Source organism: Dichotomopilus funicola (genome assembly GCF_033296635.1).
Source record: "Dichotomopilus funicola strain CBS 141.50 unplaced genomic scaffold C8A04scaffold_40, whole genome shotgun sequence".
In the NCBI taxonomy this organism is placed as follows: domain Eukaryota; kingdom Fungi; phylum Ascomycota; class Sordariomycetes; order Sordariales; family Chaetomiaceae; genus Dichotomopilus; species Dichotomopilus funicola.
In genome coordinates this window covers 226,083-246,059 of record NW_026944061.1, presented here as the reverse complement: position 1 = coordinate 246,059, position 19,977 = coordinate 226,083, and the positions used below count along the sequence as shown (strand labels likewise).

General features: G+C 55.5%; 6 protein-coding genes across 6 annotated transcripts; 3 read left to right on the top strand and 3 right to left on the bottom strand.

Moving 5' to 3' along the window:
* Window positions 1-2,601: 2,601 nt before the first annotated feature.
* On the top strand, window positions 2,602-3,369 carry C8A04DRAFT_12935 (glycoside hydrolase; the record flags this gene model as incomplete). The annotated part of the gene is made up of 2 exons (XM_062777521.1): window positions 2,602-2,995; window positions 3,086-3,369. 2 exons carry the CDS (start codon window positions 2,602-2,604, stop codon window positions 3,367-3,369), a joined length of 678 nt encoding a protein of 225 aa, XP_062636194.1.
* An 814-nt stretch (window positions 3,370-4,183) lies between these two features.
* On the top strand, window positions 4,184-5,163 carry C8A04DRAFT_29589 (glycoside hydrolase; the record flags this gene model as incomplete). The annotated part of the gene is made up of 3 exons (XM_062781060.1): window positions 4,184-4,235; window positions 4,391-4,741; window positions 4,880-5,163. The coding sequence occupies 3 exons, from the start codon at window positions 4,184-4,186 to the stop codon at window positions 5,161-5,163; spliced, it is 687 nt and encodes a 228-aa protein (XP_062636193.1).
* A 707-nt stretch (window positions 5,164-5,870) lies between these two features.
* Window positions 5,871-8,918, bottom strand: C8A04DRAFT_29588 (uncharacterized protein; the record flags this gene model as incomplete). Its single annotated transcript, XM_062781059.1, has 2 exons — window positions 5,871-7,557; window positions 8,374-8,918. 2 exons carry the CDS (start codon window positions 8,916-8,918, stop codon window positions 5,871-5,873), a joined length of 2,232 nt encoding a protein of 743 aa, XP_062636192.1.
* A 1,696-nt stretch (window positions 8,919-10,614) lies between these two features.
* On the bottom strand, window positions 10,615-11,315 carry C8A04DRAFT_38034 (uncharacterized protein; the record flags this gene model as incomplete). The annotated part of the gene is made up of 3 exons (XM_062784090.1): window positions 10,615-10,687; window positions 10,751-10,989; window positions 11,067-11,315. 3 exons carry the CDS (start codon window positions 11,313-11,315, stop codon window positions 10,615-10,617), a joined length of 561 nt encoding a protein of 186 aa, XP_062636191.1.
* Window positions 11,316-14,352: 3,037 nt separating this feature from the next.
* On the top strand, window positions 14,353-16,695 carry C8A04DRAFT_38033 (heterokaryon incompatibility protein-domain-containing protein; the record flags this gene model as incomplete). The annotated part of the gene is made up of 1 exon (XM_062784089.1): window positions 14,353-16,695. The coding sequence occupies one exon, from the start codon at window positions 14,353-14,355 to the stop codon at window positions 16,693-16,695; it is 2,343 nt and encodes a 780-aa protein (XP_062636190.1).
* A 541-nt stretch (window positions 16,696-17,236) lies between these two features.
* C8A04DRAFT_29586 (uncharacterized protein) lies at window positions 17,237-18,601 on the bottom strand (the record flags this gene model as incomplete). Its single annotated transcript, XM_062781058.1, has 1 exon — window positions 17,237-18,601. One exon carries the CDS (start codon window positions 18,599-18,601, stop codon window positions 17,237-17,239), a length of 1,365 nt encoding a protein of 454 aa, XP_062636189.1.
* Window positions 18,602-19,977: the final 1,376 nt, after the last annotated feature.

The following is a 19,977-nucleotide window of genomic DNA, read 5'->3' as shown; positions in this document are numbered from 1 at the left end:
TTAATGACAGCCCGCGTTTCTCGGACGGCCTGGGCAGTTAATTCAGGTCCGGAGCCACCGGCCTTTGCTCGTTAGAATACGCCGCCCTAATACAGAATTGCATTGGTGCCCCGAGGACACATTCTTGCGAAATTCAACCCGTTCTTCTGACTCACGGTGGGCTTGATGCCCGCTGACAACGCATTGCCTCGTAGCTGTTGGCGAATTATTCTGCTCCTCCCGACGGGTCGGCTTGAAAGGCGTGCCTTATTTTCCTAGGGGAGCCCACTCTCTTTTTTCTCTGGACGAGCTGCCCGACCAGCCCCATTCCTACTAGGTGTTGAAGGTCGACAACATCCTGGATGGACTCAGGTATGCTTTTCTTTCCGGCTGCTGTTGTTGTCTGACTGATTTGCCTTGCACTGGTTGCCGAATTAACTATCAAGGGAAAGTCCTGTGTAGAAAGGAGAACTGAGAAACACCAGCTGCTCGACACTGACATCGGAGGCTGTTGAAGCTTGCTATGTATATACTTGATGGTCTGGCATATGGTGAGTCTAGCCCGATATGTCCGTGAACTCCCGGCGTGAAGAACCCGTCCCTCATTGGGCAACATGCTTGGCAGACTTCCGGATGCCGATGGCAGTGACTTCCGCTTCCCATCTTGTGGAGTTCTTCGGTGGGCTTCCGATGGTCAACTTCCTCGAGGCGATTCTAGCGTGTCGGCGGCATGTACACAACAGCAACGCCAAGAGAAAGAAATCCGGGTTCCAGGAGCTCGCTTGCCTCGGGTTGCGTCCGTGACGGTACGCCGCAGACGACATATAATGTTACAATATGCAAATCGCGCGATCGAGCTTTCAAGTCTCGACGTGCATAACAGGCGGCGGCAACGCCGCTGTGTATGGACACTGCAAGGAATTTTATCGAGTGTGATGCAACTGGCTTAACGCTGGTCGGACTTTCGACACAAGGAGCCAACCCAGGGGCTCGACGGGCGTAGCGTACGTCGTACGTAGACCCGTTCGACCACTCTCTCATGAAGGTCGTCCTGGCCTGGCATACTGCGTTGACTCCAGTTTCAACGAAACCACCGATAAACTGCCACCAAGTCGCGGCGGAGCGCCATGTGCGAGTAGGACCGGTTCCCGAAATTCCGAAAAACGCCATCTTGACGCCAAGATGCGACTGTGGAAGTGCAACTGGACCCATTCTTCTCCTCTGAGCGTCCCGAAATGCCTGTCCTCAGCACGAAAACAACGCATCAGTGGTTCGTGGGGGAAGTCTGAGATGTGGGGGGCGGACAAGTTCCCCTAACATCATCCCTGATCCAGCTTGCGATTCTTCGAAGTTCTCGAAGCGAGAATGGAGGCCAAGAACGAGGAGGTGAACAGAGAGAAGCCCAATCGAACGTTGCCGATCCCAGGAGCCGCCTAGCGGCTCCGTGCTAATCCCAGCGCGGATCCTCAAATCACCACTCCTATGAATAGACAGAGACGATCACCCTCCGTTGATCAGGAAGGCGCCGGATGGACGGCCTCGAGACAGGCTCAACTGGGACAGGAGGTCCCCATCAGGACTCTTACCGCCTCGAGCATTCGGACCGTTTGGTTGTCGAAGGAGGGTGTCAAGTGTCTCGATAGTGTGTGTTTCGCGGAGCTTGCGCACGCATGCGTTCAACATCATCTTTCTTTTCTCCACGGGACTACGCAGCAGTATCTCGCGTTTCTTGTTTTTGGGCCTCGCTTATTGTCTTATTGTCACTCACACCCTTACCCCCCTCCTATGAAATTCTTTGATTGCTTCCTCCAACTAGGTAATTCCCCTCTTCTAAAATCAATCTTTGACACTTTCTCTAGGGGGTTGAACAAAACCAGTCTCGGCCATTGATGCCGGAGCCACCCAGGAGACTGGATAATAAATCCCAACCAAAGAATTTCGGGAGGATGACGCAGAGTCGCAGAGTCGCAGATTCGCAAGCGTGGTTGGGATCTCTTGGCTTCCAGGGGATCAGCACTCTCACCCGCCCCCGGGAAAGCCTTCATGCACCCCACGACCTCCACACGGGGCATCCAAGCAAAACAACCAGTCAGGATTTGTCTTTGTTTCTAACAGTGGGTACATGGTGCAGCCGCTCCCCCCCGGTCACGGAGGCAAGTGCCGTGATGCTGTTTTAGATTGTTCACAATATCGGCGTGGCTTGTAAGTGGCCGGGACGGCACTTTAGCCGGCCGGGTTAAGGCGGCCGACGGCTCCCCGGAAACACCAAGACAGGAAACTGGAGACAACAACAGGCCAGCGGCCAGGACTGGGCATGACTGGGCATGACTTGGGCATGGCCAGCAGCAGGCTAGGCATGGTCGCGCGCATCGATGGCAGCGCAGGAATCCGGGAACGCGAGCTTTTGCCAAGAGGAGCAGCTCAACGCATCGACGGATCCAGGCTGAATTTGGGTCCGCTGTGGATGTCCACGACAAGGGGGAGGGGGTTTACTTTGGGAGTATTGGATTGTATAAAAGGGCTGGGCCATCCCGACCAACCGGGGGTGCAAGGAACGAGAGACAGGAAGGAGATTTCTTCATACAACTTGAAAGACCACATCCCATCCCTCAACTTATCAACATGCTCACCACCACCTTCGCCATCTTGGGCGCTGCCCTCGGTGCCAGCGCGCACTACACGCTTCCCCGCGTCGGCTCCGGCTCTGACTGGCAGCAGGTGCGCAAGGCCGACAACTGGCAGAACAACGGCTTTGTCGGCGATGTCACGTCAGAGTCGATCCGCTGCTTCCAGGCCTCCCCCGCTGCGGCCTCGGCCTCGTACAGTGTCGCGGCCGGCTCGTCCGTCACCTACTACGCCAACCCCAGCATCTACCACCCGGGGCCCATGCAGTTCTACCTTGCCAAGGTGCCTGATGGCGAGTCTGTTGACTCGTGGAACGGCGACGGGAGCGTGTGGTTCAAGATCAAGCAGGACCAGCCCAACTTTGGCGCCCAGCTGAGCTGGCCTAGCGATGGTATGCTGCTTTCCCTACTCGAGTGATTTTGTTTTCTCCCAAAACAAAACAAAATTAAACAAAAATTACATCTGCTGACACACTCCCAAGGCAAGAGCTCGTTCGATGTCCCCATCCCGGCCTGCATCGCCCCCGGCAGCTACCTCCTCCGCGCTGAGCACATCGGCCTGCACGTGGCCCAAAGCCAGGGCGGTGCCCAGTTCTATATCTCGTGCGCCCAGCTCGAGGTTACCGGCGGCGGCAGCACCGAGCCCTCGGAGAAGGTTTCCTTCCCCGGCGCCTACTCGGCCACTGACCCGGGAATCCTCATCAACATCAACTACCCCGTCCCCACTTCGTACCAGAACCCCGGCCCGGCCGTCTTTTCGTGCTAGAGCAAAGTCTCGGCTGGAGTAGGTGATAATGGGAGAGGGAAGGAAGGAGGTGACCGTAGAGCATAGGAGAGGGAGATGGAGCGGGTGAGACTGTGGACTACTTCACACACCACGCGAGGGAGAGCTGAGGAGCCTGAAAAGGCCGGATAAGACCCAAGCCCGCATCTGTACATAGTTTTTTCTATTGGATCATCATCAAGAACATAACATGCCTCTAAACCACTATTAATTACGTTCACAACGCCCTCCTCGCAAATCGCGTAGTTACCATGACATGATGACGGGTAACGCAAGCTCGGAAGTTCCCACGTACTGCTACGGATGGAACGAGGGTATCGGATCGGATCACACGGCATAACACCCCTCTCGTGACATCAAGATCCTCCCCTCCCTTTGAGGCCGATGCTCGGCGAAATACAGACAATAATATATAACGTTCGGTATTCATGCGCCCCCCTGGGGCTCGAGAATCCGGATTCGGGAGATTCTCCCTAGGTTCCGGCTGTGATCTTCACGCGGGTGGGCTGGCTAAATTGGCCCATCGACCAACGGTTGGACGTCTGCGTGTCGTCGACAGGTTAGACGTGCCAAACTAGCCGTGCCAGCCCAGCAACGTTGTATTGTCAAAGCCAGGGGCGGTATGCTTTTGGTAATGCGAATGGTGTGTGAGTGCTGATCACTGGAGGTATGTTATATAAAAATGTCGTCAATATCCCAAGTGAAGCACCCCCTTTTTTATGGAGAGAAACTGAGAGACCTCGACACGACAAACACCCATTACACACAGTGAACTCGTAAGGAGAGGTCACCCAACATGCATCTCGTCACCGGCCTACTGCTTGCGGCTTCGGCTGCCCAGGCACACTGTGGGTTCCCCCTGTGTTGATGTTTACATACTTTAGCCTCGTCACCCGAGCAACCTAGGACTCACCCCCCCAACTACCTACGCCCTGAGGATGGAAATTACTATGTAAGAAACGTTTAGGCAGGGCCCCTTACTAACCGCCCATTTACCATATAGACACCTTCCCACGCGTAGTCGTCAACGGCGAATCCGAGGCCGCCGATTGGTCCTCCACGCGCAAGACCAAAAACGCAGACACCAAGCAGGGCGTCGTGGACCCGACCAGCGCGGATATCCGCTGCTACACGGACCAGACCGCCGCCGAGGTGGTTACCGTGCCCGCCGGCGCTGCTATCCACTACGTCTCGACGCAGCAGGTCAACCACCCGGGACCGACGCAGTACTATCTTGCCAAGGTGCCTGAGGGGTCCTCGGCTAAGGACTTTGATGGATCGGGGGATGTGTGGTTCAAGATTGGCACGACGGCGCCCACTATGGATGGCACACAGATGGTCTGGCCTGGTCAGAGTATGTTCTTCTTGCCTGCCCCTTCTATTTTATTATCACTTGCGAGGTCCCCAATGAAACAAAAAAAAAAGGAAAAAAAGGATATCCAAGATTGAAGACACCTAAATGCTGACAACCCCCCTTCTTACTCCCAAACAGACACCTACGAAACCGTCGACGTAACCATCCCCGCCGACACGCCCGACGGCGAGTACCTCCTCCGCGTCGAGCAAATCGCCCTGCACCTAGCCCAGACCCAAGGCGGTGCCCAATTCTACCTTGCCTGTTCCCAGATCCAGGTCACCGGTGGCGGCTTCGGTACGCCGGCACCCTTGGTCGCTCTGCCGGGCGCATACTCGGCGAGTGACCCGGGCATCTTGGTGGATCTGAATGCTATTTCGCCGGATGAGTACCAGCCGCCGGGACCTGCGGTGTGGAGCTAAGGGAGCTGTGAAGCTGGAGAGCGGCGTTTGTGTATTGCGCTGGTTTAAGAGGCTGGGATGGAGCGGGAGTTGGTGGTTGAAGTACATAGTAAACACGTTGAATACAGAGCGCCTCACCTTGGCCATGCCTTTGTTTTAGGGTCTACTGACTTGTTCTGTGCAGATTTGTGGCCACAGTTTCCACGTGGCAAGTTCAGGAGAGTAAACATCATATGTAGGAACAAACAACCCAAAATAACACATTCCCCACAACTGCAGCCTCCTCACATCTCGCGGCTACGGAGGCAAAGGGATTGCTGTTATGGTGGCACTACCTTTGGCGTACGTGACACGGCCTATCCGGGACCGGTACGAAGAAAGGAAGGTTGAACAACTCCTGGGAGCCGCAGAGGAATAAGAGAAGCAAAAGGGCGGGAGCTAATATTCCATACGCTACGCTTTAGTTATAGCGGCAATACGCTCAATTAAACCCATTAAAACCACGCACCAACCCAGTACAGCTTTTGTAAATGGACCCCCCATAGATGACCTTGAACCCGTACCCCGTAGCCTCGCAGGTTGTTATAGCCCTCCTGAAATACCTAAGCAGCAATCCTTCTTCGGGAAGGCCGCACTAAAAACAAAAAACAAACCAAACGCACCGCAGGAATGTTCCATCAAAATCGTGACATATACAAAGAAACTTGTTCATCATCCGCTTATCCTGCTCAATTAGATGGCTCACTAGGCTGTTCAATCGGCTGCGGAGCAACCGCGGCTTCCCAAAACGATGCGCTCCTCAACAGGTCTCCACCAAACTGTCGTTGCAAACGAGTCAACTTGTCGATCACATGCGTTGTGGCTATCGCATCCCCACCCCATACTTCCAACGCAATGTGGGCGGCACGCTCCAACCAGGCGATGCATTGTTCTAGATCGCCGCGGCGCTCATGGATCTCGGCGATGTCCTCCATAGTATGGGCGGCAATGCCATCTCGGTAGTAATTTTGGCTTACTATCTCCGACCCAGAGGGCTGACCCGCTGGTGTAGCGGCCATAACGGTGGGCGGAGGTCGTGTAACCACAGACATGCAGTGACCCAGAGCCAGGTCCGGCTCGTTACCAATCATGTAGAAATGGGCGAGCTCATTCTCAACCGAACGGACCTGGTCAGAATTTGGTCCAAACACCGGGCGAGCCACACTGAGCAGCTCTGTGACGATCTTCAGGCCGGCCTGATAATCACCGCTCCGGCGGAGGAGGGTGGCTAATGAGTCGAGGAGCTTGTAGGTGATGGCCCGGGAGCGTTCCAGGCGGCTGTTGAAGATGTCGAGCATGCATTGCAGACTGCGTTGCGAGATCTCCTGGCACCCTTGGTCCCGCTGTAGTTCTTCGCAGATCTGTGTGATGGGGTGGTTGGCGGAGAGGCGGTCCCGGGCTTGGCTGCTAAGAAACTGGAGTAGGATGCCTCGTAGCTCTGGGCGAGCGCTGGTGTTGATAGGGGAGAGTGTGGCAAATAAGTGTCGTAAGAAGTCAAATGGTTGCGCTGTCATGGCGCTTGCTGCCATTTCCCCCGCTTCGGCAAAAGCGGCCCATGCCCGGCGGTCGGGACGAAGTTCGGGGGGTTGAGTGGACTTGGCCGAAATTTTGACGAGGTAGATGGCTTCCTTGATTGTGCTCCAGTACTGTGTGGACTCAGTCGGGGACCTGTGCCCGAGATAATCATCGGGGAGAACACCGGCGGGTATGTTTTCCAGTTGCCAATCGTAGTATTCGCGGAGTTTCGTGGTGACAATGTTCATAGTCCTCATCGCTGGGTCCGGGGAGAGGGAGCGAGGTGGTGTTGCAAACAAAATCTGAAGCTGCGACCTGTACGTGGCTTGAGGCGACCTTGACAAGACAAGTTCGGTGCCATCCTCTTGTTCCTGGGAGCCCCCCCAAGGTGAACTGGGAACAGTGTCTGCAGCGTAATTTGGTGTTTGAGGCGAGTACGGCGGTGAGAAAGGCACTTGTGGGGGGTTCTCTTCCCGATGCACCGGAGCCGTGTGGCTGGGCACAATAGGCTCATTCTCAGGCTTGAGCAGGTCTGAGATGCTGATGCTCCGACGAGGCTGCCGATATGGTTCTGGGGAAGGTGGCGCCTGGCTTTCTATAGGAGCCGAGGGAGAGCTTTCCGGCGCGACTGCTGCGGCCGGCGCTGAATCAGGCTGGATTGTCCGGGCGCAATGCAGAGTCCTGCGGAGGTCTTGCTGGTCAAAGTTGCTCTCCGGGTCCCGATCTCCACCGTGGCTATGGGGAGACGGGGGCACTACGGCCGGAGCCAGGTGGGCCCGCCGAGCGGCTCGGGTTCTTTCGTCACTGTTCGCGTTCTTGAAGACGTTCCATTCCCGAAACCGTTTGTCGTACATGCGCTTGCTATCGCGGAAATCAGTGAGTTTGATTTGGGTCATGATGATCGAGGGAAAGTCGCGCAAGGCTTGGACAGGGTGGTGATGTTGCTGTGCTGGGTGATAGGAGTGAGGTGAGGGAGGGGGGTGAGTGGAGGGAGCCCAAGAGTAAGTAGTAGGGGCGTGGGGGAGCGGGGAGACAAAGTAGAAAGGAAGGGAATATATGCGCTCAGCTGATGGGAGGTTGGGGGGACTTATAACCAAACCACCTTGGCCAGCAGCAAGAAAAGTTAGGATGAAGTAAGGAGAGGGCTGAAGGAGAGGACTGTAGGGGGGTGAGTTTGCGTTGAGAGTCCAAGGCAAGCCGAACCCACTCGGGTTCGCAGTTGACTGAGAACTGAGTAAGGTGCAGGGGCGGATTAGTGTGCATCAGGTGCGGGCAGCTAGGTCGTGATGAGGGACGGAAGCACACCGAGCATGCTCAACAGCCATCGGGGCTGTCGTGCTTCGGGCTGCCCAGGCCGGTGCTCTTGTCACAATGTAGGTATTATGTGCGGGCCACGGAGGTGGTCGGTCGCCGGGCCTGCTTATAAAGAAACGGGGTGGGGTGTGGGGATCTTTGCTGCTGGTGCTCTTGGAATTTGGAATTTGGGGGTTGAGAAGAAATGACGGGCGCGGGATGCAAATCACCAACCAGCCGGGGCTTGTGGTGAGTGAGGTGGTGATTGTTGAGTTGGTGTAGATAGATGGTTGGTGCCGCGAACTCGCAGCCACCGGCTATGCGCATGATGATCGAGCGGGAGCATCTCCCCAAGGGGCTTCTTTCATCTCATACACTACATACCTTGCTGAGAAACCATAGTGCTTTCTCATAATCTCGCTCACGCGTTTGAGCGGGTACTGCCGGTACAAGTCGACGATTTTCTGGCGGTGACGAGCCCATTCCGCCGCCGACGGGCCCTGAAGGGTGCGCGAATTCCCCTCGACGGCCGCGATGGCGGCGGCGTCCGACATGGCATGGGGGTTGGGGGTGGTTGAAGTCGGGGATAATAACGGAGACGGAGAGGCCAGGGATGGGGCCGCCTGCGCCGGCGCCGGCAGTGGAGGTCCTGGGCCTAATCCTGGTTCGTAATGTCCTAGCTGTATTGATTGCGCTTCTGTTGGCGGTCGCAAAGGAGGATTTGCTGCTTGCGTCCTCTGGGCAGCTTGAGAAGCGTGGGCGACGGCAGCGTGTGAGGGGTGGTGCGAGGCGTGGGAAGGCTGCGAAGCGCCGGAAGCAGAAGCAAAACCTGAACCCGAAGTCTGGCTCGACTCATCAGTCGCGCGGCGAGGATCTGTTGCCGGGCCCGACCAAGCGGGCGCTACTGCACGGTTCTCGGGCACAAACATGGTCGTGCTGTGGAAACCGTTGGTTTTGTCTCATTTTGGAGACGGAGGGAGCTCGAGAAAGTGGAGGTCGGCGGACACATGCCGCCCATGCGGACCGACGACGTCAGGGAACGGGGGTGTTACTGGGAAAGGACTCAAGAAAGCGGGCGGAAAACGGGAAAAGAAGTCGGCAAGGTCGGGTCGCTCGGGGCGGACACGCGCGCGCAAAAAGGAGGCGCTTTGAAGCGACTGGGACCAGGGGGCAGACGCCCAGAAACTCCAGGGCTGACGGGAAACAAGGCCGCGTGAGAGAGAGAGCCTGATCAATTGAAGAGCTGGAAACGCCCACTGTGACCTGTTGGAAAGCGGGGGTGGCTCATCGTGTGTAGTGCAGGCGAATTTTGGGGCCAGCAGCATGCCATGCGATCCATGCGGGCAGCCAAGCAGTGGCCAAACTTGCCAACCCAGGCCAGACCGCCAAAACCGCCTAGATTTTCATAAGAGGGAAACTGCGGCGCAGCAACCTGGAAAGGAAGTCACCTTCTGCACTGTACCTCCAGTTGCGCACCAAGAAGAACCTTGCAGCGCGCAGTCACACCCCGCCAGGCTGCCACGGCAAAGCCTCGCCGCTGATTGGCTTTATTCCGCATTCCGTGAGCTGAGCCGGCTCGATTCCGGGCAGGTCCCATCCACAAATGGCCAAGGCTTCGATTCCTTCCTGCTGAGTTCCTGCCGAGTTCTTACCGTCGCGAGCGTCGGTGCGTACAAGAGGGGAGGAAACTGCAACGGCACGCACTGAAAATCAATCACTCCCGTAGACCAAAAACTCCACCACGGTCAAAAGGGACCAATCGCCGAGGCCGGCAATCATGCGGTGAAAAGGGGGTGACAACTGTGCTGGGCCACTTCCGTGCAAGGACGAGGGGTTTGTGGTTCTTGGTTCTCCTTGGTGTTGCTGCTCCTGCGCAGTGAGAACTGAGCAGCCAAGTCGGGCCCTTCCGGGTGGTCAGGGCGGGAAGAGAGCGAGCTTGATGAGCTGACAATTTGACACCTGGTTGGTCGTCGGTGGGGGCGGAAAACACAAGACAAAAGCTGAAAAGGAAGGAGGAGCCGAATCAAAGAGAAGGCTTTGGAAGTCCGAGAGTCGGCAGCTGCAGGGCAAGGCAAGTAGGGAACTAATGGCCTGTTGGCTTGACCCTGGGACATGAGAGAAGATGAACGATCCTGCTTGGAGCCACGAAGGACACTCGAGTTTTTGACCAAGGCGGCCCAAGGCAGAAAAGGGGCGCGGCTGCCCAAGGAAGGTATGTACCACAGACTCGGGCCACTCGGCCTGCCTGTCGGAGGGAAGCCGGAGGGAATCCCGATTACCCGCTGGACATTCAAAACATGGGATGGCTGTTCCTCGTTTGAAAAATAAATAAATCAAACGTCTTTGCGACAAGTGAACAACAGTAAACGATGATATGAGCCAAGAACGCCAGGACACGCAATGCCTTCTCCCAATGTTGACGAGTCGCCAATATTAATGCTCCAATGACCCAATGCTCCAATATCCCGATGCTCCGATACTCCGATACTCCCAAGTCCAAATCATGCTGCATGTGGCCCCTGAATTCGTGATTCCTTAGCTCAATCATTCTCGTCTGTGAGGCCGAGAGGCAGCGGCTGTGTTGGCACCGTCGCTCTCCCGAACTCGCTCACTCGTATGCCGTGGCTAATCGAGGAGATCTTTCCCTTCTCGGTAGTTCTTCGTGGCATCGCAAATAGCCGTAAGAAGGGTGAGAGGTCTGTGGCTGTGTTAGTTGCTGAGGGTATCAAATATCGCGATATACCAAGTGGTATGTACGTACATTTGAATGTATACCAATATTAGCGGGGGTATGAGAAGGCGGCAGCCGGCCACCTTGGCATGTATACTCGCAGCCAGACATACTCCTACTCCCACTAGTAGCAGGTTGAGAGAGCAGCTGAAAAATGTGGCAATTTGCTTCCGCGAGTGTTGTTCTCCTTCCGTCAACATGATCCTATTAGGCTCCACTGCTAGCAGCATTGCGAGAATCACAACGTTAAGGGTAAGCCCCAAGGATCCCTACAGAAACTGAGAGTCAGGAATGGGCGACGGCAGACTAATGATATGGCATGAATATCCAATGAGAAGGCACTTACAATAACTAAGCACGCTCGGAGTAGCTCAGGAGTTGCCGTGTCGGAAGCAAGCCGACTATCAAGTCGGGCCACGCGGACGGACCCACATGAATGCATATTGGCGGCCGTTGACTGCTCCCAGCGGTATGGGGAGTTGTGTCTTCCAAGGTCGTAGATGTAACTAGTAGCCGCCGAGGCTAGGAGTCCGAGATGGGCTATGATAGTCCAGAGGTGTATCAACTTCCATCTGATCTGCTTTTTCCGGTACATGTTGGTTGGCCGACCTGTGACGGGAGATCGGATGATGCTGGGAAACAGGAGAGACCGTGAGAAGAGGATTTAACTAAAAACGCGAGAGGCGTATTGAACAACAGATCGCGATGGTGGCCAGGATGCGGCCAGGATATATGGTCTTGGAGAGTGAATGAGTGGAGGGGAGACAAAGAAAAGATAACTACTTGATCCTAGGCCGTCAAGGAGCCCGGGACCTATTCTATGTCGTTGGAACAGGCCCTCCGAGATAGGTCCTTGCCCAGAAAGGGATGAGAACTACCACCTAGTTTGGACGGTTGGAAGTTTTAATGCCCAGACTCGGTAACAACTTACCGGTGACTCGGTCGGCTTCCCAACGCAGCTGCTCATGACCTCGGTGACTATCCTAAAGTGAGTGAGGGCTAAATACGAAACTGCAACTTTGGTGTCTTCCGACGATGACGACGACGGAACCTTGGGGTGCCGGGTATCTGAGGAACAAAGGGCGCTGCGACCCAGGCTGCCATTTTTTTCGAACCCCCATCGCCGCATCGCAACGCCAGCACCCAGCCCCCTCCTTGTGTTCTGGCCGCCACTTGTTTTGGCATAGCAACAGACTAGTTCGCCGCCGCACGACAAGCCACGACGTAGATCGAGTGTTTCTTCGGGTTCGAGAGGCGGGGGGGCGGGCAGCGGTTTACACAGCTCCTGGTTGAATAATCGGGGTTCAGGGATATCCGTCGCAGACCCGGGGTCCGCAAGTCTTGGGAGGCCCCAATCCACAGGAGGGTTTGATCCATCGGCTTGGATTTCTAAAATCCGGCAGTTCGAAAGATACATGAGTCACGCTCCTTTGTCGAGTGGGGTGAAGAGGCACTGTCCTCGACTCCTTTGACGTTGATTGTGCCGGCTCGATCTGTGGCCGTGGGGGCATTGCCTCGCCCAAATCGTGTTCGTCTAACGGTCCAATGAGCATGTTCGGGTTGGAATTTGGCTGCGGATTGGTTGTTCACTTTGTACACAAAACGGGCGGTGTCGTGGAAAGGAACGGTTGGGCGCTCGGGTTGGTCAATTGTTGATTGCTGGTTGCCTGTCTCTGTGGAGGGCTTAACTAAACCGGCGAGCGCAGCACCGCGCGCCGCTGGACAAACAGTGGGTGAGAGGGTGAACAATGAGGTCTCGTTGACACACTGATGGTTGAATCGGGAAATCTAAAGCCCCCTTTTGCCTGTGAGCTGAAATTCCGAAACAGTCTTTGGGCTGCTTGGCGAACTAGCAGTGGGGCACGGACCAAGAATACGGACCCGTACGGTACCGGAACCATTGAAGCCACCTTCCGTGGGGGCTGCGCAAAGTGGAAGTGGGTAACAAAAAAAGCCGTGCCGCAAAGTATCGCAGCTACCAGATACTTTCATATCACCACAGTTTAGCCGTTCTTATCCGGTTTAAGAGTACATTCTTACTAGAGTGACATGTTTTCTAGATAGATCGGCCTTGATTTTGAAATAATCACGAGAGAAAACTGGCATAAACTGCCCTTTTTGTAGTGGTTTATGGTGCGTGTGATACTTTCGGGAGCGACTATTTTTTGTCACCCACTTTGGCTGCGGCAGTTCAATGTTTCCACACGCCACAACACAGAACCCCGCGACCCCACACCCCGCGCCTAATTTAGCCATCCGCTGCTGTTTGCGACCCTCACCTTTCACGCCGTCCGATTTTCTCTTGCTCTGTCTGGCCCCAGTCTGCCTGGTTGTATCACGCGAGCTGCCAGGGCGGAGGCTTCAGCTTGACCACAGCCGCGGTTGGCCCACTGGGATTGTGCCCAAACTCGCCTTAATTATCTGATCCAGGGCCACTCAGCTCGATCGTTTCAGATTTCTCTTTTTTGGGATCTCGATCCGTAATCCGGGCTAATTTGCGTCTCAATGAAGGCCGCAGCAGTGCCGTGGGGCCATCGGGCAACCTGCGCGGGCTACTATGTACACGGCGCCGGACTGTGCTTTCCGGAATGTTGGTGTTGCCCCGGGGCCGCGCCATTGACGAGGCTCCGCCGTTCTATTTGCTGGTAGGTAGGACGTCTCTGTGATCCTTTCGTAGGAAGGTTAGAGACCATTTGTCGCGACGACGTTATTCGCCTAGTCGATTTCTCACCGAAATCCAGGTCACGGAGACAGATGGAGGTATGGAAAGCACAAGCACCTAAAGTTAGGTACTTTGTTTTGTGTAGGGCGTCTACGAGTTACCGAGCTGCCTTCCGTCTTTAGGTATTGCCGATGACATTCGGCGGGCCACAAACATACTTATCTCACCATGCAGCAGGTTTGGGGGTCTCAGAACGATCGGACCCCGCAACGAATTTCTGCGACAGCCCCCAGCGAGTTCGCGATGCTACACTACAATGGAGGAGGAAAAGAGCCGGATTCCTCAAGCAGTGACTTATAAGCGTTAGACTGTCCCACCCATGCGCCACGGCGACTTTGCCCCTCACCTGGGACCCGCACGGCACCGTTGCATAGCCGCAACGGCCCGGACATCAGATGGTTTCGCGATTCCTTACCGGCCCTGAATCTGGATTCATCGGGAAATCGGCGGGGTACTTCCTGGCCCGCCCACAATTGGGTTGGCCCGCCTATTCCGGGCACTCGGTAACCTGAAGATATTTTGTTGGACTAGGCTAATTACCCCAAAAATCGACAAGGCGAAGAGACCAAAAACTACCCGATCAGGTTTTACGCAGTGCTAGGAATCTGCCTGCCAGATTTCTCGGGTCTCTGGGTCCAATCTGCCCTGTAGAGGAGAATGCCGTTTTGGTGTTTTGCGTAGGACCGAGTGACCAACCGGTTAACCGCAAGCAAGTTGGGATCGATCCAAGCCTCAACGGCACTGGATTGCTTTGCCAGGAACCTACATGACCCCCCTTAGCGCCCATCTGATACAGACCTTCGATATGGGTAACAATACTTAATGCCGATGCCGTCCGGTATGACCCATGGGCGTCGTAGCAATGAGTGCTCACCGACTCTCTCAACAACCACCCGGCTGACTTGACACAATGTTGGCAAAATCACAAATAATGCCGGAGAGCCAGCTATGGCGAGCAGTGGACGCGGTCCTCGGCCTACTCCCAACGTCGGTCCCCGGATCCGATCTCCTCTGGGCCATTTCGGATGAATCCTGGCAAGAGCAGTGTGAAGGATGTGACCGGGTCTGTGAGATTCTCCGCTGGGGCGAAGTCCACAGAAGACGGGATCACGCTTTCCAAGGTTGCTCGCCCTCCTCTATCGTCCATGAAAGTTACCTTGAGCTCGACCGTTGCGCCGCCAACTCGGGCTGCGACACTTGCCGAACACTACGGCAAGCTTTCCTCTTGAACCAGATCACAAAACAAGACGCTGAACGGCTCCAACACCCCGAGAACCAGTGGCCCATTCATGCTTCTCTCCACCTCATCTCGAATGGCGATGCTATGCTGGAGCTGGCCATCAAATCTCCCAAATCAACACTGTTTTCCGCGACGGTTCATCTGAGCAACCAACCTTGTGACCGGGCCGGGAACCTGACTCAACACACGCCTGGATTACGCCCCGATCTTTCTAGCTTGCGCCAGGCCATCAATGATTGCCATCACAGGCACGAGTGTTCCTCAAGATATCGCTGGTCTCGCCGGAATCCAAGTTGGCTGCTCAAGATCCTCTCTGACGGTGCCGTCCAGCTCGTAGAGGGGCCGCCAGAACCGGTGGACTATGCTGTGTTGAGCTACTCTTGGGGTGACCCAGCAAGCATGCCCGCTGAGGAATGGGCAAGGATTAAGGGGGCCGGAACCAAGACGACAAATGGCCGGCCTGTTTCTGAGCGTCTCAACCCTTTCTCGATACAAGAACTGCCAGAAACCATGCAAGACGCTATCACCATATCGTCTTCGCTTGGCGTTTCCTACATCTGGATCGACAACGTCTGCATCCCGAAAGGCACCAACTGGGACACGGAAGCGTCGCTGATGCACGAAGTCTACGGAAACTCAGTCTTCACGCTGGTTGCATCTTCAAGCACCAAGGCCACGGACCGCCTACTCTACGACAGACAGGCCTGGGCACACCCCATCAAGCCAAGCCAGCTGCGCGAGTCGTGGTGGCTTCACAACACGCAGTTGCCCCTGGACCGGGTTCGTCTAGAGTCTCCCGTGTCCTTGCGGGCGTGGACTTTGCAAGAAGAGCGGCTGTCGCCCAGGATTGTGTACTGGGCGGGCCAGCAGTGGTACTGGTCTTGTTTAGAGTGCCAGGTGTCCGAGACAGAGGCGCTTGAGCAGTTCCCCCGAGCGGATATTGACAGCCTCGACACCAAGACAATATCAAGCATACCAGTTTTACCGTGCCCCTCATCATCACCATCATCATCATCATCACCACCAAACTGTACCCAGCGATTCCTCGAGTTCTGCCGGACAGGAGACGAGCGGCTCCTCCACGAAGAATGGCTCGACATTGTCGACGCCTACACCCGCCGCGACCTCGTAGCACCAAGAGACCGGTTCCTGGCCATAGCCGGTCTTGCTGTGCGCTTCTACAACGCTAAAGCGGGGAATGGAGGCGCCGTCATCACCGAGGCGTATCTCGCAGGGCTCTGGAGAGACGACTTTGCCCACCACTTAGCCTGGTCCGTCATCAACGCAGCCGACTCACGGCAGAACCTGCAGCATATTGCGCCGTCCTGGTCCTGGGCGTCTCTGCCACTGCGGGTCACCACCCGGACCAAAACCACCTCTCCCTTCCGCCAGGCCCAACAGTTCCAGTTCCTCTCTGTAGAACACATCGACGCCGCCAGCTCGCCTCTACCTCGCCCCGTGAACACGGGCGACCCCTCCACCGACTACATCAACCGCGGTCGGGCCGTGGAAGAGCGCGGCCGCGGCGTCAAGGTAGTCCAGGTCCAGGGCCGCGTCCGGCGCTTCATATCCTCTGACGCGTCCTGTGTCCCGTGGGGCACTATTGAGCGGGAGCGCGGGGGGCGGCCCGGGTTTGACTTTGGTGCGTTCCCGGGGCAGAGCTTGTACGCTCGACACGGCGGGAATGGGCGGATTCTTTCCAAGGATGCGCATAGTGGCGAGGTGGTGGGACAGCTGGATTACCTTGCTGTGAAGAACCCCCCTGAGGGAAATGCGCTGATTGAGGTTGAGTCTGTCGAGGCGCTGCCGTATGTTGGGAGTGGTTGTGAAAAGGAGATTGTGTGTTTGGAGCTAGGTGAGCTGGCAATGCTGTTGTTGATACCCATGTCTGGGTCCAGTAGTAGGCAGGGCCAGGCTGGCGAGTCTTTCCGGCGTGTGGGTGTTGCCGTGGGGTATGAGAGCAGGAAGGGGTTCTTTTATGGATGTGAGACGAAAAAGGTCCTACTTGTTTGATAGCTTTCTGGGTATTTGAACGCACCATGGCACTGATCGAGCGTTGGCGTATTGTTTAGGGGAGCACTGTATCTTGTTTAATTAACAGTCCAGCGACTTCTGGCATAAAACGAGCGTGGTGTTCGCGGTTGGGGCGTTGGGAATAATGATGAAAAACTGTGCGGATACTTAGGTCTAGAGAGAACGTCCATTCACACATCTCATATATCAACATCCCATGCTTAGATTCTACTCTCTGGCCTGTGTGTTTTTGTAAATCGACAAATTGTAGCAATGACACGGAGGCAAAAAAAAGGCACAAGAGCAGAACAGGTAAAAAACATACAACACCAAAGATTCGCTAGTCGTCACCGACCTAGCTACTAACCTGGCCCTTACTTGCTTGTCTAAGGGAGAGCGGACGGGATCCCGAATTTTCAAGTAGGTATGGTCGTATGTGGGAAAACAATGGAAAGTCTTTGGTTCACATACCCTAGGTTGTCGCTCCTCTAGAGTCTAAGGGGGGTCCTAGTTTACACTTCGCCTCAACAAGAGCAAAAGCTCAACCTCCCTTCACCACCCGGCCCCGGACAAACACCTGTGTGATATTTCGGTCATCTCCCGTCATAATGAACTTCTCAAACACGGTCTTCAGGCTGTCCTCTTCCTCCACCAGGGTCATGATCCCCCGCTCAGTGCCTTGAGTACCCACCAGCACGGCATCAAACTCCTTGCCCACCTCAAAGTTACCCACCTTGTCAGCGAGGCTGCAAACCTGCGCCCCGCCCAGTGTTGCCAGATAGAACACCTCGTGGACAGAAAGCCCCGTATCTCGCCCCTCGGACGTGGCCTCCCGCGCGTGACTAGCAATCATCGCCTGGCGTATGGCGTCTAAAATACTGCTCGAGAACCCACCACCGCTGTCGGTGCCCAGCCCGACTTTGATACCACGCCGCATAAAATCGCGGATCGGTGCGGCCATGAATCCCCCGCCCACCGTCATGTTGGAAATCGGACAGTGCGCAACACCACAGTTGAGCGCCTTAATCCGGCTCATCTCATACTCGCTCATGTAACAGCAGTGCGCCAAGATCGACCGCTCGTTTAGCAACCCGAAATGCTCATATAGATCCGCCTCACTCGTGAATTGCGGAAACAGTTCAGCAGTAGCCTGCATCTCCTGCTCGGCCTCGTTGAAGTGCGTCTGCATGGGCAACAGGGGGTCGCCACGCGCGATATCACCTAGACCTTGAAGTGCAGCGTCGTCACACGAAATGGCAAATCGCGGGGTGAGGATCGGGCGGATGAGGGCGCCTTCTGGGTCCCGCGAGCGGATGTGTGCGATACACGCCCGCGTGACTTGCAGGCTATCCTCGACCGAGGCATCGAGGTAGTAATCGGGGGAGTTGCGGGTCATGTTGCACTTGCCGACGAGAGCGCGTTGGCCCTTGGCAAGGCAGAGATCGGCTAAGATACGGGTGGCTTCGCCGTGGACAGAGCCGTAGTACGAGGCGGTGGTGATGCCCTGACGTAAGAAGCCATCGACACAGTCGGCATAGATACGGCGGGCGTAGGCCGGGTCGCGGAAGCGAGCTTCGTTAGGGAAGGTGATGGCGTCTAACCAGTCCAGGATGTGCATACCCTGACCCAGGCCGCGCTGCGCCCACTGCGGAGCGTGGTTATGGGTATCGACGAAGCCCGGGATGAGGAACTGGCCACGTTCGAGGTTGTGGATCGTGATGAGGCCTGGGGGGAAATTGAGGGAGGCGAGTGTGTCCCGAGTCTGCTGGGGGTCGGTGGATTTGAGAAAAGACGAGATTACTCCTTCGCTGCTGACGACGAGAAGAGCACAGGGAAGAATCTCGAGCTCAGATGGCGAGAGTGAATGGATCACAGGTCCGACAAATGCTCTCGCGATCTGTGCCATTTTGTAGTCGAAGCTGTTCCCTGTGAGTCTTGGGGCGAGAATGTACAAACGCAGAAGAATAACCGAAGAAAAGAGAGAAAACCCTTTAGAGAGGGGAGCGATTGCCTTACACGTTTGAGGTCTGTGATATTCTCAGGCCGTGTCTTCTATTCTTGGTTGCCGTATTGCAGAAGGAACGAGTGTCAGCCTGCAGTGCTTGGGCATCGAGGTGGGGTAGGGAGGTGCAGCTATGTACCTAGGTACATGTACCTCAGGAACCGAATGGGGGTCATTGCCGACAAACGAGTAACAGCTTAATGTCTCAGAACACCTTTAATTGGAGACCAGGTCGGTATCACAACGATCCAAAACTCAGTTACTGTATACTACGTTATCAATACACTTAACACTGATGAAAAGGCTGAAGCAAATAAGTGGTTGTACATTAATATCAACCTAACTAGAGGACTCTTGTAAAGGATCGCCTTAGCGAGCCCACCCAAACCATATTTTTGTTTGCTGCTGGACCCAGTGCTTGACCTGGGACCAGGCCTGAGGCGGGCCGCCGCTCCAGATCCCAAGCATGTTGGTGGTTCCCCTCCCATACGTTGACCCAAAGATAGCTTGACAAGCTGCTGGCCCCGTTAAGGCTTGTTGTTGGGAGGTGGAAAAATTGGGACATAGGAGGCGTCCCAACGTACTGAATGTACGATTCATGGCCGTTGATAATTCCCCTGGTTCGGGAGGTATTGGAGATGCCGCATCGACTGGTGTTCCTGGTGTGAGATGGATGCTGACAACAAGACCTGCAGTTGGATCGTCGGGCTCGCCGCCAAATATGTCCTGCCCTAGAGTAGAAGGGTCAAAACACTGGTGTTCGTCCTCCCAGTGTCTGGAGCTTCGCTTGGCTGGACGTTTTGCTGGAACGGGTGATGTCCGGCTCCGGCGAGAAGGCTTGGTCCTCAAGGATGACTCGTGATCCCCGAGAGCGGCGATATGGGTTCGCTTTGAAGGTATCACTTCGAGGAGCGTCCGAGCGATTATGCACATGGAACAGCGCAAATGGTGTTGGCGACAGGGGCATTGTCGGGTGAGCTTGCGGGCTTTCGCTGAAATAGCACGGTCTTCGCGCTTGTCATGCGCGCAGAACGGACTCTTCCAGCGATGTAGCCTATCCATCTTGGAATGTGAGTGCCGTCACTGAGCGCGTGGGCTAATGGTTGGTAGCTCAACTAGGTCAGCAACTGGATAAGTAAATAGGGTAGAGGTGTGATGCGGTTATGTTTTGAAAAGAAGTGTGCAGGGTTCCAGGTTGAGGAAGTCCTAAAGGGCATGTCACTAATATTGAAGGATCATGGTAAAAGAACTGATACTGGTTGAGGAGGGGGGGACGTGCT